The sequence below is a fragment of the Argopecten irradians genome, chromosome 13 (genome assembly GCF_041381155.1).
Source record: "Argopecten irradians isolate NY chromosome 13, Ai_NY, whole genome shotgun sequence".
In the NCBI taxonomy this organism is placed as follows: domain Eukaryota; kingdom Metazoa; phylum Mollusca; class Bivalvia; order Pectinida; family Pectinidae; genus Argopecten; species Argopecten irradians.
In genome coordinates, this window is record NC_091146.1 from 30,802,512 (window position 1) to 30,822,675 (window position 20,164).

General features: G+C 35.4%; 3 protein-coding genes across 10 annotated transcripts in view; 1 reads left to right on the forward strand and 2 right to left on the reverse strand.

Moving 5' to 3' along the window:
• LOC138306450 (uncharacterized) overlaps positions 1 to 20,164 on the forward strand; it is a 158,887-nt gene that overhangs the window by 39,781 nt on the left and 98,942 nt on the right. For 2 of the 8 annotated variants that reach the window (XR_011205859.1, XM_069246911.1), the window contains exons 2-3: positions 1,124 to 1,385; positions 1,563 to 1,634. The exons of 1 other annotated variant lie outside the window; for it this stretch is intronic. Coding sequence is in view for 2 of the 7 variants with exons in the window: in XM_069246911.1 (XP_069103012.1) it covers positions 1,173 to 1,385; positions 1,563 to 1,634 (285 nt within the window). In the remaining 5 variants the exon portion in view is untranslated. Of the gene's footprint in view, positions 1 to 6; positions 1,386 to 1,562; positions 1,801 to 3,060; positions 3,234 to 20,164 lie in introns of those variants that run through there. 5 more of the 8 variants (XR_011205861.1, XR_011205863.1, XR_011205864.1 and 2 more) reach the window with 5 other exon arrangements.
• Positions 1 to 20,164, reverse strand: part of LOC138306447 (inositol hexakisphosphate and diphosphoinositol-pentakisphosphate kinase 2-like) — a 52,111-nt gene that overhangs the window by 6,616 nt on the left and 25,331 nt on the right. The gene's annotated exons all lie outside the window — the stretch shown is intronic.
• Positions 16,009 to 19,217, reverse strand: LOC138306445 (uncharacterized). Its single transcript, XM_069246905.1, has one exon. The coding sequence runs from the start codon at positions 18,375 to 18,377 to the stop codon at positions 16,917 to 16,919; it is 1,461 nt and encodes a 486-aa protein (XP_069103006.1). The 5' UTR covers positions 18,378 to 19,217; the 3' UTR covers positions 16,009 to 16,916.

The following is a 20,164-nucleotide window of genomic DNA, read 5'->3' on the forward strand; positions in this document are numbered from 1 at the left end:
GTATGATTATCCGTTCTAGGGGAAAGTAGTCAAATTTCGGACACCTTAATAGTAAAACATTTGTATGCTTGAAATCTATCCACATACCCCCACAACTGAGGTATGAGCAGAAAGAGAATTTTCTTTTCTTGCATTTGTCACTTGAAACTCGACATAGATATTAAATTTGTGTTATACCAGGCCAAAGTAATCAGCAATGTATAGCTGTTCGAAATTCAGAGAGGGCTGTTCATAATTCGGACATAGGGGTGTTCAAATTTCGGACAGCAATTAAAAACCAATTAAAATAAGTATGATTTTTTTTATAAAACATGTATATTGTTACATAATCATGAATTTCATGTGAGCAAATGTATATGTATTGAAATAAAAAGTTTGTTGAGTTTGTTTAGTTAATATAATATATATCTTTTGTAACTTTCATCATATAAACCCAGATGTTGGGCTCAATGTGTAAGTACCCTAAAGGCTTTAGCTGATAAACATGTTCCCTTGTCTACTTGCACTTTTGTTTCTAGGATATAACTGGTTACCCTAGTTACTACTTCTACTTTTTTTTATTAATTTTATAACTAAGGAAAGCTCTGAATTACTAAAATCCATTCAGAACTTTACAAATGTTACGAAAATCGAACAATATTTAAGTATTTATCGATTATTTTGGACTGTTCAAATAAGGAAATTTTCATATTAGTAATGGGTGTTCAAATTTCGGACACCAAACTTTATATATAAGTATAGTGATTGTTAATTCCCACTGTATTGTTTATTTTTTACTCAAAATACAATAAAAAAGTTTACTGAACACACTGAATAAGACATGTTTGACATGGAGTTCCATATTGTGTCATTTGACCAGTTCATTTTTGTATATTCAACCGCAGGAAAGGTCGCAGTCACATATTCACATTCAAACTTACCATACAAAATATAATGCTCACATATCTGTTCTTCAATCTTGTTAATTTCCAATTTGAAAGTAAAACATAGGTCAGTTACAATGACATTTTATTAAATATCTGGACTATTTCATGAGTTTTTAAGTATTTTCTAATTACTGTCCGAAATTTGAATCCGTCCTGAAAACTATTTGTATTCAAAATTTTTACTTATTAACCAACAGATTTTCTACATCCACGAAAAGGCAAAGTGGAAAGCCCTCTCCTGGTGACATGAAAAGACAACTGCAATCAGGAATGTATGGAGAGACGATTCGCGGACGAATGTTTGACATTGGGAACGCTTCAAAACTCGTGACGTCATTCACTCAAATGCCAGTGTTCGAGATAAAGAGAAATAGGAATTTACATGTTTATCCATCATATCATTTAGGTAAAATGGAAAAGAGTTTCTCTGCTGGTCAGTTTATGGAGGGAGCTGACATGGTAAGTTATCACCATATGTGTTTGATTCTTTTACTCTCAGAAACAAAAACAAAAAAATGGTATAAATTACTAAACAAGTATGACTGAAAGCCTTTCATTTGACGGTTGTGCTATTTTAAACTCTGTGAAAACAGCTTCCTTGATTTATTTGCTCTTTCATTATTATTTTCTATTCAGGCTGTGGAACCTATTCTAGAATCTGCTGGCAGTGGGAACTTTGACGAACTTGATTACTTCATGGAAGAAGAGGTATTGGTGATAGTTCGTCCATGAGTATGACTGATATTTAGAACAAATATACGTACCCAGCCTACTATACCTTTCGGCCGGGTACGAATTGTTTCCTATATGTGGTAATGAGGGATAAAGCACAAGTTTACCCGGCAGTAGTTATCTGAACAACTTCTGAACAAAGGTACATATATATTTCGAATTCTTCTGTAATTAAAAATACCTAGTACAGTCCAACCCACCTAATACAAACTCTGATAGTAAAAAACCTGATTTTAAAATTAATACCCCTGCAAATCACATCCAATATCCTTTTATTTATTACCCATTTAGAGTTGTCAAATTGTGACCTAGGCAAGTGTTGATAATCAATGACTGTCGCTTGGCAACACAATGAAGTCTAATTATACACATACAGTAGATAATCCACATTCATTGATGAACAATTTTCAATAAAACAATAGTATGTCCCTATCATAATAAAACAATAGTATCTCCCTGTCCAAAGTCTTACTTTGTTTCATTTCTGTGTTTGGTATACAAATGTTAACCCAGTTACTATGAATCCCGCATAATTCAAAAGGATTTGAAGGGTTCCAGGAGAATTTGTAATAAGCGGGCTGGATTGTAATTCCCATGGACCTTGATATCCACTTCATGTACAAGTAAATTCTTAATTTTTTTTATCGTTCTCAATTTTTTACCCACCATCATCAGATGCTAGGCTATTCAAATCGCCATTTGTCCGTGGTCCGTCCGTCCATCCATCAAAACAATTCTTGGTACTGCTATTTCTCAGAAAGTTCTGAAGAGGTCATTTCTCAAATTTCATATGTAGACTTCACATGAGCCCCAGTTCTGCATATTTCATTTCGAGATGGTTCAGTCTACAAGATGGCCGACAGGCCACCATCTTGGATTTTGATGATTCAAGTTTGTTACCGCTATTTCTCAGAAAGTACTGAAGGTCTTTCTTATATTTCATATGTAGTTTATTGTTGAAGTTTGAAAAGCAGGGAAAAGATCCCTCTTTCTATTGTCAGACATATATGTAGATCATTCTTTGGTAGACCCTATTAACAACCAGAATCATAAAGCTGTTCTCCCCTGAAATTTCATGATGGGCTGTTCTATATCTTGAACCAGAAGAGACCAAATATTCTTCAGGGGTAATTTGGTTAGGAATGTGATTGGACAGGCTAGTTAAAGTGCAGGAACATTAGAACCACTTACATTCAAATCACAAAATTTTAAAATCGTTTAAATTTAATTTTTCTTGTTTTTTCTCCAAATCATGAGAATTTTTACTCACAAAAATAATTGGCTGCGGACGGTATTCTACTAGCACCGATGTGCAATATGATGTTTTGTACAAAAATTTCCTAGGTAAATTGAGAATGAAATGAAATATTCTTTGTTTTAATTTTTTATAATCTTGTTACAGATGTTCACGGAGGTATACTTACGACGAGCCTCATGGTGACTGGAAAATCAACGGCTTCACCTTCCTCATTGACGTCCCGGAACTTTTCATCGCATATATACTTTAAATTTTGTACTCTGATTTGTATTGAAATTTATATTTTATGTATGAATTGATTAAAGGATTCACAGATATTTCTTCTTCATTATTTTTATGCTATGAATTCTATTTTTGAATACTCATGGTAGCATAATATTGATAATGATAGCATAAAAGACATTGAGTGTAATGAGGAATAGTAAGAGCATTTTTTTACTTTTAGGATTTACTAAATACCCGAAGTAAAACTTTTAAATTGATGATGCCGAGTGGTTCAGATGTCTCGACGTATTACTTTTAGCCCTCCATCTCTAGGTTACGAGTTCGAATCCTATATGACGCAGATGTGATGTATTGACAGCTGGTCGGTGGTTAATAATTATTGGTGGTTGGTGGTTTTTCTCATGGTACTCAGGCTTTCCTCCACTTACAAACCTGGCACGTCCTTAAATGACCCTGACTGTTAATAGGACATTTAATTAATAAAACCAAATTTAAATTAATCGGATTGGTTGAAATTACATTGATCTATCCTCAATATTCAAGGGGTTACTATCACTGACGTCATATCCACCCTTGGACAATTTCATAGTAAAACTGAAGGCAGTTCAGGAGAGAAGACATTGACCAATCACGGAGACTTTCTTTGAAGAATACTGAGAAAGCGTCACCAAATGCCACACAGTAGCATTTATTTGATTCATTTGATGTACACCAAATGATTAAAATTATCTGTTGCCCTCAGGTTTGCTATGATATTTTCCAGGGATATAACACAGACTGTTTTCCAGACAGGAGGAAAAGCAGTTTATCCTTCTAAATTTTCGATAATGGTTATTTTGAAATATTTATTTTCTAAATCTAAATATTCCGTCTTTGCATATCACAGAGTTATCTCCCTTGTGGGTAGGTATCCATAATGACGTCATTATTTTGTGAGCGAAATTCATGTCATTTTCTCTGAAAAGTATGATGTTTTGTAATTATACTCGCAAGCACGAGACATCACAAGCAATACCTCCCCGCAAGGGCAGATAACTCTGTAATATACAAATACGAAATAGATAACAAATAACATCATATTTGATTACACAGCATTTAATTAGGAACTGTCATTTACAACGATTGTTGTACAAGTATAATGAAAATGTTTATAATTAACATAAATTATGAAACAATACAGAAAGAACAATATAGATAGGATATTAAATGTTCATTGCATTTCATAGGAAGTTTCATCAAACAAGTCATATGAAATGAACACAAATATTTTCATCACATTACTAAAACAACCTACATTTCGAAGAATCTCAACGTCGAAATGTGTTGTAAAAATCCAGCAGAGGCCGCCATTTTGTCACGATGTCATTGAATCATGATGTCACATCATTGTTTACCAACGTCAAGTCATGACGTCACAATGAATTTCTGGCCAATGAAAGTCGTTCCAGGTTATAAATATTATCCAAAAACATGTTACATGGGCCAAATCTCTGGTTATCAGGCTGATTATGTGAAAAAACAAATATCCTTTAAATGACATATTTACAATTAGCATACACAGAATTTAATTATAACATTGAGTACAAAAGAAAATTAAAAATAGTGCAATTGAAAATAACAAAGTTAATATGCGAAATATTGTAGACGCAAAATAACGGTGGATTACAGTAGCCTACCATCATTGTATATAACGACCACACAAGGAACAGAGGGAAACCTGTCTATGACGACCACCTAAGGCACATTGGAAACCTGTCTATAATGACCATCCAGGGACATTGGAAACCTGTCTATAATGACCATCCAAGGAACAGAGATAAACCTGTCTATGACGACCACCTAAGGGACATTGGAAACCTGTCTATAATGACCATTCAAGGAACAGAGATAAACCTGTCTATGACGACCACCTAAGGGACATTTGAAACCTGTCTATAATGACCATCCAGGGACATTGGAAACCTGTCTATAATGACCATCCAAGGAACAGAGATAAACCTGTCTATGACGACCACCTAAGGGACATTGGAAACCTGTCTATAATGACCACCTTAGGGACATTGGAAACCTGTCTATAATGACCACCAAAGGGACATCTGTCTATAATGACCACCAAAGGGACATCTGTCTATAATGACCACCTTAGGGACATTGGAAACCTGTCTAAAATGACCACCCAAAGGGACATGTGAAACCTGTCTATAACGACAACCTTAGGGACATTGGAAACCTGTCTATAATGACCACCCAGTGGACATGTGAAACCTGTCCATAACGACCACACAAGGGACATGGGGAACCTGTCTATAACGACCACCCAAGAGGCATGTTAAACCTGTCTATAACGACCACCCAAGGGCCATGTGAAACCTGTCTATAACAATCACCCAAGGGACATTGGAAACCTGTCTATAATGACCATCAAAGGGCCATGTGAAACCTGTCCATAACGACCACACAAGGGACATGGGGAACCTGTCTATAATGACCACCCAAGAGCCATGTGAAACCTGTCCATAACGACCACCCAAGAGACATTTGGGAAACCTGTATATATATAACGACCACCCAAAAGGCAAAAGGAACCCGTCACTAAGAACTAAAACCTATCCATTACGACCATCCAAGGGGCATTGGAAACCTGTTTATATCGAACACCCAAGGAAAACGGGAAACCTGTGTATAATAACCACCCAAGGGACACGGGGAAACCAGTCTTATGGCCACCTAAGGGACATAGGGAGACTTTTCTCTACCGACCACTCAAGTAGACATGGGGAACCTGTCTATAATGACCACCCAAGGGACATGGGGAAACCTGTCTATAAAGACCACACAAGGAACAGTGGGAAACCTGTCTATAACAACCGCTCATGGGGATATGGGGAAACCTGTCTAAAATGACCACCCAAGGGGCATTGGGAAATTTGTCTATAACGACTATCCAAGGAGACATGGGGAAACCTGTCTATAAAGACCTCACAAGGAACAGTGGGAAACCTGTCTATAACGACCATTCAAGGGCACGTTGGAAAACCTGTCTATAATGACCACTTAAGGAACATTGGGAAACCTGTCTATAACGACCTCCCAAGGGAACATAGGGAAACCTGTCTAAAATGACCACCCAAGGGGCATTGGGAAACCTGTCTATAACGACCACCCAAGGAGACATGGGGAAACATGTCTATAATGACCACCCAAGGAACATTGGGAAACCTGTCTATAACGACCACCCAAGGGAACATTGGGAAACCTGTCTATAACGACCACCCAAGGGGACATGGGGAAACATGTCTATAATGACCACTTAAGGAACATTGGGAAACCTGTCTATAACGACCACCCAAGGGAACATGGGGAAACCTGTCTAAAATGACCACCCAAGGGACATGTGAAACCTGTCTATAACGACCACCCAAGGAGACATGGGGAAACCTGTCTATAAAGACCACACAAGGAGACAGTGGGAAACCTGTCTATAACGACCGCTCATGGGGACATTGGGAACCTGTCTAAAATGACCACCCAAGGGGCCTTGGGAAACCTGTCTATAACGACCACCCAAGGGGACATGGGGAAACATGTCTATAAAGACCACACAAGGAACAGTGGGAAACCTGTCTATAACGACCACTCATGGGGACATTGGGAACCTGTCTATAACGACCACCCAAGGGGCATTGGGAAACCTGTCTATAACGACCACCCAAGGGAACGTACCAATTGATACCAATGTACATATTTAATGTTGTAATGTCATCTGAACATAGCGGGAATAATGTTTTTAAGAAAAAAAAATGTTTAAGAGCATTTCCCCAATTCTGCATGTTTTGCTCCAAATACAGCAGTTAAACAATTTTTCTCAAAACAATTAAGTCTTCATTTTAAGTTTAAAGAATGTACGTCAAATACAACAATTTAAATACTAAATAACAGTTTTGAAAATTTGACAAGATTTGGGGGCCAAAAAGGGTGCAGACCATACATAGTTCTTTAAACACATGAGCACGTTTTGTCAGTTATTTAAGGAATAGCTTGAAAATATTTTTTTATGTTATGGAAATCTGAGTGTACTCTAAATAAACAGCGAATTGATGAGAGTACACTCAGATTTTTGTGTATATCTCAATAACATAAAAAATTATTCAAATTAATCCTTATAATTCAATTAACTAAAGAAAATCTCTTCAATACTCAAAATTCATTTTGGGACTCTTTTTTCTATGAAATCATAACGCCGACATCTCAGCCAATTAGAAGCAACGTTACAAACGGCGACGCCATTTTTTCCTTTATGGGCTGATTAAGTAAATTTTTAAGCCAATGAAAATGCTCGTAACAAGCAAAATTGAATTATAGTTGTATAAATCAAGAACACATATGGACCATTGGGTGTTCTAGCATATCATTAACGCACAATGATAGATATGCTAGAAAACCCAATGTATATTGTATGTTAAATACCAGTGAATGTAAACAAAATATGACAACCAATGTTTATATTTATATGTAATTAGTCACTGCCGTTATAACAAAGTTGTTAATTACAAAATAAAGTATGAAAATAAATTTGTATAGAGAAAAATGTAATTTGGCAGGAAATAACGGATTCCAACCGCTTTCAGTATGTTTCAATGGACAACCGACAGAAAATAACATTAGATGAAATAGTCTTATAGATAAACGAGATATATAACACTTCAATCCGTTTGAAATATTTCAATTAGAGTATATTTTATATTGATCAATGTTAAGAAATATTTTAATAAACTTCATAGAGAGACAGTACAAGAGTATTAGTTCCATGCACAAAGGTTTCCCGGACACTGACGTAAACCTAGTATGCAAGAGCCTAAGTGTCAATGTGAATACTGGAAATTATCATACATTTGGTTCAGTAGTAACATGTAGGTACTGTGTAGTGGTAATGTAAATTTTTGCAATTATTGCAAAATTGATACCAAAAATGTACTTGAAAATTCATCAAATATTATAAGTGGCAAAGCAAGAAATTATCTACAATAATATTATGAACACTGCGTAATCTTAACTTTCTATAAAATGAACATCTCTTGACTGTAAATATCAAATACGAAATAGTTCACTTTATGTAATTTTCTGCACTGCATACTGTTTCGATTTTTTTCTGTTTGTTTTTGTTTTGTGTGTTTGTAATCTCATGTATATGGGGAAATAAAGATTATCTATCTATAGGTACTGTGGAGTGGTAATGTAAATATTAGAAATTATCATACATTGGGTTTAGTAGTAACTGTGCAGTGGCAATGTAAATATTCGGCTATGTGTGTCTTGTATGACAGTCAATTTACATGCACAAAACCTTGTAATATGATAAAGTTGTATAGTAGATATTGATTGTGTAGTAGGCCGCGGAATATAGTATAGTTGTATAGCAGATATTTATTGTGTAGTAGGCCGCGGAATATAGTATAGTTGTATAGCAGATATTTATTGTGTAGTAGGCCGCGGAATATAGTATAGTTGTATAGCAGGTATTTACTGTGTAGTAGGCCGCGGAATATAGTATAGTTGTATAGCAGATATTTATTGTGTAGTAGGCCGCGGAATATAGTATAGTTGTATAGCAGATATTTATTGTGTAGTAGGCCGCGGAATATAGTATAGTTGTATAGCAGATATTTATTGTGTAGTAGGCCGCGGAATATAGTATAGTTGTATAGCAGGTATATACTGTGTAGTAGGCCGCGGAATATAGTATAGTTGTATAGCAGATATTTATTGTGTAGTAGGCCGCGGAATATAGTATAGTTGTATAGCAGATATTTATTGTGTAGTAGGCCGCGGAATATAGTATAGTTGTATAGCAGGTATTTATTGTGTAGTAGGCCGCGGAATATAGTATAGTTGTATAGCAGGTATTTATTGTGTAGTAGGCCGCGGAATATAGTATAGTTGTATAGCAGGTATATACTGTGTAGTAGGCCGCGGAATATAGTATAGTTGTATAGCAGATATTTATTGTGTAGTAGGCCGCGGAATATAGTATAGTTGTATAGCAGATATTTATTGTGTAGTAGGCCGCGGAATATAGTATAGTTGTATAGCAGATATTTATTGTGTAGTAGGCCGCGGAATATAGTATAGTTGTATAGCAGATATTTATTGTGTAGTAGTAGGCCGCGGAATATATAGTATAGTTGTATAGCAGATATTTATTGTGTAGTAGGCCGCGGAATATAGTATAGTTGTATAGCAGATATTTATTGTGTAGTAGGCCGCGGAATATAGTAGTATAGTTGTATAGCAGGTATTTATTGTGTAGTAGGCCGCGGAAATATAGTATAGTTGTATAGCAGATATTTATTGTGTAGTAGGCCGCGGAATATAGTATAGTTGTATAGCAGATATTTATTGTGTAGTAGGCCGCGGAATATAGTATAGTTGTATAGCAGATATTTATTGTGTAGTAGGCCGCGGAATATAGTATAGTTGTATAGCAGGTATATACTGTGTAGTAGGCCGCGGAATATAGTATAGTTGTATAGCAGATATTTATTGTGTAGTAGGCCGCGGAATATATGTATAGTTGTATAGCAGATATTTATTGTGTAGTAGGCCGCGGAATATAGTATAGTTGTATAGCAGTATTTATTGTGTAGTAGGCCGCGGAATATAGTAAGTTGTATAGTATTTATTGTGTAGTAGGCCGCGGAATATAGTAGTTGTATAGCAGATATTTATTGTGTAGTAGGCCGCGGAATATAGTATAGTTGTATAGCAGATATTTATTGTGTAGTAGGCCGCGGAATATAGTATAGTTGTATAGCAGATATTTATTGTGTAGTAGGCCGCGGAATATAGTATAGTTGTATAGCAGATATTTATTGTGTAGTAGGCCGCGGAATATAGTATAGTTGTATAGCAGATATTTATTGTGTAGTAGGCCGCGGAATATAGTATAGTTGTATAGCAGGTATATACTGTGTAGTAGGCCGCGGAATATATAGTATAGTTGTATAGCAGATATTTATTGTGTAGTAGGCCGCGGAATATAGTATAGTTGTATAGCAGATATTTATTGTGTAGTAGGCCGCGGAATATAGTATAGTTGTATAGCAGATATTTATTGTGTAGTAGGCCGCGGAATATAGTATAGTTGTATAGCAGATATTTATTGTGTAGTAGGCCGCGGAATATAGTATAGTTGTATAGCAGATATTTATTGTGTAGTAGGCCGCGGAATATAGTATAGTTGTATAGCAGATATTTATTGTGTAGTAGGCCGCGGAATATAGTATAGTTGTATAGCAGATATTTATTGTGTAGTAGGCCGCGGAATATAGTATAGTAGGTATATACTGTGTAGTAGGCCGCGGAATATAGTATAGTTGTATAGCAGATATTTATTGTGTAGTAGGCCGCGGAATATAGTATAGTTGTATAGCAGGTATTTATTGTGTAGTAGGCCGCGGAATATAGTATAGTTGTATAGCAGATATTTATTGTGTAGTAGGCCGCGGAATATAGTATAGTTGTATAGCAGGTATTTATTGTGTAGTAGGCCGCGGAATATAGTATAGTTGTATAGCAGATATTTATTGTGTAGTAGGCCGCGGAATATAGTATAGTTGTATAGCAGGTATTTATTGTGTAGTAGGCCGCGGAATATAGTATAGTTGTATAGCAGATATTTATTGTGTAGTAGGCCGCGGAATATAGTATAGTTGTATAGCAGATATTTATTGTGTAGTAGGCCGCGGAATATAGTATAGTTGTATAGCAGATATTTATTGTGTAGTAGGCCGCGGAATATAGTATAGTTGTATAGCAGATATTTATTGTGTAGTAGGCCGCGGAATATAGTATAGTTGTATAGCAGATATTTATTGTGTAGTAGGCCGCGGAATATAGTATAGTTGTATAGCAGGTATTTATTGTGTAGTAGGCCGCGGAATATAGTATAGTTGTATAGCAGGTATTTATTGTGTAGTAGGCCGCGGAATATAGTATAGTTGTATAGCAGATATTTATTGTGTAGTAGGCCGCGGAATATAGTATAGTTGTATAGCAGATATTTATTGTGTAGTAGGCCGCGGAATATAGTATAGTTGTATAGCAGATATTTATTGTGTAGTAGGCCGCGGAATATAGTATAGTTGTATAGCAGATATTTATTGTGTAGTAGGCCGCGGAATATAGTATAGTTGTATAGCAGGTATATATTGTGTAGTAGGCCGCGGAATATAGTATAGTTGTATAGCAGATATTTATTGTGTAGTAGGCCGCGGAATATAGTATAGTTGTATAGCAGATATTTATTGTGTAGTAGGCCGCGGAATATAGTATAGTTGTATAGCAGGTATTTATTGTGTAGTAGGCCGCGGAATATAGTATAGTTGTATAGCAGGTATTTATTGTGTAGTAGGCCGCGGAATATAGTATAGTTGTATAGCAGATATTTATTGTGTAGTAGGCCGCGGAATATAGTATAGTTGTATAGCAGATATTTATTGTGTAGTAGGCCGCGGAATATAGTATAGTTGTATAGCAGATATTTATTGTGTAGTAGGCCGCGGAATATAGTATAGTTGTATAGCAGATATTTATTGTGTAGTAGGCCGCGGAATATAGTATAGTTGTATAGCAGTATTTATTGTGTAGTAGGCCGCGGAATATAGTATAGTTGTATAGCAGATATTTATTGTGTAGTAGGCCGCGGAATATAGTATAGTTGTATAGCAGATATTTATTGTGTAGTAGGCCGCGGAATATAGTATAGTTGTATAGCAGATATTTATTGTGTAGTAGGCCGCGGAATATAGTATAGTTGTATAGCAGATATTTATTGTGTAGTAGGCCGCGGAATATAGTATAGTTGTATAGCAGATATTTATTTGTGTAGTAGGCCGCGGAATATAGTATAGTTGTATAGCAGATATTTATTGTGTAGTAGGCCGCGGAATATAGTATAGTTGTATAGCAGTATTTATTGTGTAGTAGGCCGCGGAATATAGTATAGTTGTATAGCAGTATTTATTGTGTAGTAGGCCGCGGAATATAGTATAGTTGTATAGCAGATATTTATTGTGTAGTAGGCCGCGGAATATAGTATAGTTGTATAGCAGATATTTATTGTGTAGTAGGCCGCGGAATATAGTATAGTTGTATAGCAGATATTTATTGTGTAGTAGGCCGCGGAATATAGTATAGTTGTATAGCAGATATTTATTGTGTAGTAGGCCGCGGAATATAGTATAGTTGTATAGCAGATATTTATTGTGTAGTAGGCCGCGGAATATAGTATAGTTGTATAGCAGATATTTATTGTGTAGTAGGCCGCGGAATATAGTATAGTTGTATAGCAGATATTTATTGTGTAGTAGGCCGCGGAATAGTATAGTTGTATAGCAGTATTATTGTGTAGTAGGCAGGAATATAGTTATTGTATGTATGTGTAGTAGGCCGCGGAATATAGTATAGTTGTATAGCAGATATTTATTGTGTAGTAGGCCGCGGAATATAGTATAGTTGTATAGCAGATATTTATTGTGTAGTAGGCCGCGGAATATAGTATAGTTGTATAGCAGATATTTATTGTGTAGTAGGCCGCGGAATATAGTATAGTTGTATAGCAGTATTTATTGTGTAGTAGGCCGCGGAATATAGTATAGTTGTATAGCAGATATTTATTGTGTAGTAGGCCGCGGAATATAGTATAGTTGTATAGCAGATATTTATTGTGTAGTAGGCCGCGGAATATAGTATAGTTGTATAGCAGATATTTATTGTGTAGTAGGCCGCGGAATATAGTATAGTTGTATAGCAGATATTTATTGTGTAGTAGGCCGCGGAATATAGTATAGTTGTATAGCAGTATTAGCGCGGAATATAGTTATTGTGTAGTAGGCCGCGGAATATAGTATAGTTGTATAGCAGATATTTATTGTGTAGTAGGCCGCGGAATATAGTATAGTTGTATAGCAGGTATTTATTGTGTAGTAGGCCGCGGAATATAGTATAGTTGTATAGCAGATATTTATTGTGTAGTAGGCCGCGGAATATAGTATAGTTGTATAGCAGGTATTTATTGTGTAGTAGGCCGCGGAATATAGTATAGTTGTATAGCAGGTATTTATTATTGTGTAGTAGGCCGCGGAATATAGTATAGTTGTATAGCAGGTATTTATTGTGTAGTAGGCCGCGGAATATAGTATAGTTGTATAGCAGATATTTATTGTGTAGTAGGCCGCGGAATATAGTATAGTTGTATAGCAGGTATTTATTGTGTAGTAGGCCGCGGAATATAGAATAGTTGTATAGCAGATATTTATTGTGTAGTAGGCCGCGGAATATAGTATAGTTGTATAGCAGATATTTATTGTGTAGTAGGCCGCGGAATATAGTATAGTTGTATAGCAGGTATTTATTGTGTAGTAGGCCGCGGAATATAGTATAGTTGTATAGCAGGTATTTATTGTGTAGTAGGCCGCGGAATATAGTATAGTTGTATAGCAGATATTTATTGTGTAGTAGGCCGCGGAATATAGTATAGTTGTATAGCAGATATTTATTGTGTAGTAGGCCGCGGAATATAGTATAGTTGTATAGCAGATATTTATTGTGTAGTAGGCCGCGGAATATAGTATAGTTGTATAGCAGATATTTATTGTGTAGTAGGCCGCGGAATATAGTATAGTTGTATAGCAGATATTTATTGTGTAGTAGGCCGCGGAATATAGTATAGTTGTATAGCAGATATTTATTGTGTAGTAGGCCGCGGAATATAGTATAGTTGTATAGCAGTATATTTATTGTGTAGTGTAGGCCGCGGAATATAAGTATAGTTGTATAGCAGGTATTTATTGTGTAGTAGGCCGCGGAATATAGTATAGTTGTATAGCAGATATTTATTGTGTAGTAGGCCGCGGAATATAGTATAGTTGTATAGCAGATATTTATTGTGTAGTAGGCCGCGGAATATAGTATAGTTGTATAGCAGATATTTATTGTGTAGTAGGCCGCGGAATATAGTATAGTTGTATAGCAGATATTTATTGTGTAGTAGGAATGCAGTTAAATAAATAACCCATTTGTTTAGCAGTATTATTGTAATAATGTCGCTAGAAGTGGTTGTATGCCAAAATGTATTGTTCAAAGGCCATACTAGCAGTACTTTATGATACTAACGTGCATGGAATACGAATCTTGTTTCCTGTCATCGGAACGCCATTCTTGGGTCTTAAATTCAACTTCACTTTGATTGTTCGGTGTGCCATTAGTCTATATTTTTATATTATGATTGTTTTGTTTGACTTTGTTTATAAGAGTTTTGACTTTTTAAAGAGTTTTGACTTCGTAAAGAGTTTTTGACTTCGTAAAAGAGTTTTGACTTCGTAAAGAGTTTTGACTTTCGTAAAGAGTTTTGACTTTGTAAAGAGTTTTGACTTTGTAAAGAGTTTTGACTTTGTAAAGAGTTTTGACTTCGTAAAGAGTTTTGACTTTACAAAGCGTTTTGACTTTGTAAAGAGTTTTGACTTTGTAAAGAGTTTTGACTTTGTAAAGAGTTTTGACTTTGTAAAAGAGTTTGTGATTCGTAAAGAGTTTTGACTTTACAAAGCGTTTTGACTTTTGTAAAGAGTTTTGACTTTGTAAAGAGTTTTGACTTTGTAAAGAGTTTTGACTTTACAAGTTGTTTTGACTTTGTAAAGAGTTTTGACTTCGTAAAGAGTTTTGTATAGACTTCGGAATAACAAAGTTATGATTTTTTTGACTTTGTAAAGAGTTTAGACTTTGTAAAGAGTTTTGACTTTGTAAAGAGTTTGGGACTTTGTAAAGAGTTTTTGACTTTGTTAAAGAGTTTTTGACTTCGTAAAGAGTTTTGACTTTGTAAAGAGTTTTGACTTTAGTAAAGAGTTTTGACTTTGTAAAGAGTTTTGACTTTGTAAAGAGTTTTGACTTCGTAAGAGTTTTGACTTTACAAAGCGTTTTGTCACTTTGTAATGAGTTTTACTTTGTAAAGTAGTTTTGACTTTGTAAAGAGTTTTGACTTTGTAAAGAGTTTTGACTTCGTAAAGAGTTTTGTACTTTACAAAGCGTTTTGACTTTGTTAAAGAGTTTGACTTTGTAATGAGTGTTTTGACTTTGTAAAGAGTTTTGACTTTACAAAAAACTTTGTAAAGAGTTTTGACTTTTAAAGAGTTTTGACTTCGTAAAGAGTTTTGACTTCGTAAAGAGTTTTGACTTTGTAAAGAGTTTTGACTTCGTAAAGAGTTTTGACTTTGTAAAGAGTTTTTGCACTTCGTAAATTGACTTTGTAAAGAGTTTTGACTTTACAAAATATAACAATGATATTTCATGAGTGGGGTGGAAACTTTTTGTGTGAAGCACGAGTGAAAATATCAAAGGAGATGATCATTCATCAAGAAACAAGGAATATTCTGACTATTAATTACAGTTTTACGTCTCTATTCTTATGTCAAAACTGGTATCAGTACATATATATTTCAATCACCTGTTATCTGGTAATCATGGTGACATGAGATAGTTGATAAACATTTCTATGAATGATAATATAAGGTAGTATCAGATCTCTAGGTGTCTTTTTTTTTATAAAATTTAAGCATATTTAATTAAATGAAGGTTAGGGTAATTCATTTGAACAAACTTTGTAGTTCTTCGATGAGATCTAGAGATGACGCCGGACGGATAGACGGACGACGGATGGCACACTACCACAGGAAAGATGTGCGTGATATTATATATCAAAAATATTATATTTCAAAAAGCCAAAACGATATTTTCACTGCAAATATTGTGTTATGATTGGTCAGTATCGAGTGAAATATCAGAACTGATATTTTCACTCGGATGAAAAATACCACCTTTATTTTCAACATAAAACCTTTTATTTCAGATATCTAGATTTATCAAAAATAACAAATAACAGCTTGATGTATTACATACACCGTTTTAATAAATACTTATAAGTTAGTTATGAGTAGACTTGATAACAAAACCAATGGCAGGTATTCAGAGTTCAGTAGCTTAAATTACGTTGTTTCTGCTGTGGTGATTAGATATCAAGTAATCTCTGCCTGAGACATTGTCATATTCATAAAACATTTTAATAAAGGAAAAGCCACTGACCAGTGGTCAGTACATGGCAACTGCCCCACATGGGAATCGAACTCGCAACCCAGAGTCTGAGGGCTTATGGTGATATGTCTAGACATCTTAACCACTCGGCCACCAGTTTCGGAACAAATATGAATTAAAATCTGTTTCCAGATTGGAAAATCGCACAAGTAAACTATTCCAGGTCCATGAAAAATTACAGGTAAAATCAATTTGCTGGTCCAGTACAAAGCAAAAGTATACTTTCCAGGTCCATGAAAAATCAAGGATCAGGTACAGAAAAATATGTCTGACTCATAACAAATCACGAGTAAAAACCATCACTTTCCAGATCCTTGGTGAGTACTTGGACGGATTACATTTAAAAATCGTACTCCTGTTCCAGGGCAAATTACAAATTAACTCATCTGTCATGGATCAGCACAAAAATGTCACATTCATAGTTTATAGGGACGATTTGACCATTGCACACTGCCAATAGAAATTATTGAAATCAAAACATAGTCTTTGTGTTCGTAGAAATCAAATTATACATACTTTCTGCTAGGGAAAAAAACATATATATAGCATTAAATTGTTTCGGTATTTGGCTATGTGTATGACCATCTGTTACAGCAGGAGGTGATAGTAATTTTCTCATTGTTTTCTGCTTTACTTTATATACATATATTATGTAGTACTTTTACAATATCTTTGCCATCTGCTTGCCTATCGTTAATCCAGAGGATATCATCTCTTCCGACACCTATTGCTATTGGCATGTATACAGAATTCCACCATGTAAGTAGGCTTTGGTTACTTCCACTCCTTACATCGATGCACAAGTAACACCCTATAATGAGATTCCCTACACTGTCATACACTAGGCTCAATGGGAAAATACAGGGTTTCATGTGTCCAGAAAGAATATTACCGAGGCCAGCATCCATAACAATAACAAGCTTGTTCATTCCATCATTAACAATCACCGCGATGTTATCAGTTACCGGACACTGTGCTATTTTGCCCGGAGTATACACTAATGTTGATTTTGAAGTGCGCACCATTTGGCCCGTTGTAGTGTGTTCCGAGATGTGCTTGGTCATGCCAAGAAGGATGTTACCTCTGGATGTAACACAAATACACCATGGCTCACTCTCGGCTCTGAATCGGCGAACAAGCCGTCCTGATACCAGCTCCATGATGTTGCTGTCTTCGTCACAGGCCCACAGTCTGTGTGTTGTAGGTGATAGACTGATGTCCTTAATCCTAACATTGTGTGCGACTTCCTGAATCACTTTACCCTTCCTGTCCAGGAGAGTTAAAGTCTTGCTGTGGTTATAACTAGTCCAGGCCTGGTCATCATTTGTAGGGCATATAGAACTAATGTCACAAGAAGGCGTCCATTTTTCTAACACATTGACCTCTCCATTTAGTGTTTTTGTTTCTACTGCTTTCTCCCCACTGTTTTTCAATGAGCCTATTGATTGTGCTTGACGTGGTAAGATGGTTTCACCTAGAGCTAGGGCCAGATACTTTTGAGGAGTTGTGTTTGGAGTAAAACTGGCAATACCTAACGTAGGCTTTACAGGGAAATGTAGTTGGGAATCTATTTCACATTTTGTATCGAATATCTCTATGTGAGATCCCTGCTGAAGTGCTATCTTACAATCCTTCATTTGTTGTTTCAGTTGTTTTGCGTACATTTCAATGTCCTGTTTGTATTTCTGTATGAGTTTGGTATTGTCCTTTTTCATATTTTGATATAGAGAAAGTGTCTCTGTTGTAAGCTTGTCAAGGTCTTCTTTTAATTTTTCAGTTTGCATCCTCAACTGTTGTGACAATTTTTCAAACATTCTGTCATTATCCCTGAGTAGTGTATCAGTAGACGTAATGTATTTTTCAATCTGTACCAAATCATTTTTTTCTGTTCTGTCAATAAAAGTTTTAATGTCTTGTTTCTTCCGAGGAGTGACCTCAATAAGTTCACAAATTCGATGACCGCTATGAAGTGAGGATATGCATTTTGCACAAATTAGATCTTGACAGTTTTTACAATAGAATTCTAATTGTCTCCCCTTGTGATGGTGACAGGTTGTTTGTCCTTTCGTGCGAACTGGTATTTTTGCTGTTGCCATTTTGATAAAGATTGAGGTTTTAATTTCTGAAAATTGTTGATATTGAATCAATACAATGTTGTTGTTAAATCAATTGAATAAGAGTTTTGTTTGTAATGACTCATCGTCATGTTCAGTTCTGGGTATGTATACAGTTCTTTAATGTCGACCTCAAACTAAGATAAGGTTTCAAACCCAAGAAGATAAATACCTGAACGTCATTGATGACACTCATCCAGTAATAAATCGATGTGGTCCTCTCCAGAACCCTAATACTATTAAATAGTATACAGGAATTACAGGAATTTACAGCCAACTAGGAATTAAATTTCCTCTTCTTATGTTTTACAAATATGTCACTTTCTGTGTAAATTCTATGTGTCCGCAAATTTGACCATCATTGTGATTGGCTACTAACGTAAACAAACGTGTAATCACTGAAATTCACAGTCAATTGGGAAATAACTTCCATCCTCTCATGTTAACAGATATGTCATTTGTCCGGGGTCTGCTGAATCCATTTTACATCAAGATCAAATGTAATGTATTAGACGTAAGTAATACTAGGATCCACATAAGACAAAACCATCCATATCATTGGTTAGTAATGTATACAGAAATGTTTATGCCACGTCATATCTGATATATATAACTTCCTGGTTGAGCGTCGGGTAGCCAACACACATACAGTCGTAAAGCACACCTTGGATGTGTGGTAGAATGATTTGGGTCATACGTACAAACCGTGACATTTAAATATGCTGCATCGCCAACAGAGCATAAACGATCGATACTCATCGTTTTAACAATAATTGGTGATTAATCATGTATATGTTTAAATATATATGTGTGTCTAATTAGTAATTCACACAAAACATAATATAAGATAAATTATTTTGCTTTTGCTGCCTACGTAATCAGCCCTTTATTCCATATAAGACATTGGATTTTTTTCGGGACGTCATTAATTGTTTTTAATATTTTTAGCTTGGGGTAAAATTAGAAGCTCAAACTTTTCAATGGTGGTAATGGTGTAAAGTAAGTAACTTTTGTAACTGAAGAAAAATACTCAATCGCCTGTTTATGTTTTTGAGAGAGAGAAAATACCATTTGTCAGCATATTTAAATACATACAGTTTACCTGTTGTGTATTTTGTAATAAGTCAATGATGTTTATAGTAATATATGCGTGTATGTTACCTGTAAAGTGTCTCTAACTGACATGTTACCAAGGATAATTAGCAATGTTGTTTAACATGTTATTATACGATTTTAATAATATGTCCACAAATTTAAAGATAACATTCAAACTTGTTTATAAAAACTACCTAAGGGACAAGGGGAAAATACTCGTGTTTGACAACTTAAGAATCTTAACTCCCAGGTTGAGCTTCTCCTGTCTCACCCCAAAGGTGGGTGGAATATTCTATTAGTCTACAAAAACTACTAAGGGGACAAGGGATGGGAAAATGTCTATACAGCCAAGTCTTTATATACATTACAGGTCAAGATAAATGGACATTTAGGAGTAAAGTTAGTTGAAAATAAACAACATATCGGGTTCAAGTTGAAGTTCAAAACAACATCTGTGGAATTATGGCTTGCAAGTTTCAGGTTGATTCAAAATGTGGTTTTCAAAGATTGCTGAGTAAAGTTATTTCAAGTTCTTGCTCAAAATGTTTAACGCACAAGCGGACGTGCGGGACGGGCGCCGGAGCACGGTGGGTAACCCAAGGGATGGGAGTTATTTTGTAGATGTCGGAGTAGAAGTAATATCAGACTGACAATAAAAATAGAAAGGTGAAAGA

Coding starts and splice junctions, on each gene's coding strand:
- LOC138306445 (XM_069246905.1), bottom strand. CDS start 18,377: ATGGCAACAGCAAAAATACCAGTTCGCACGAAAGGACAAACAACCTGT.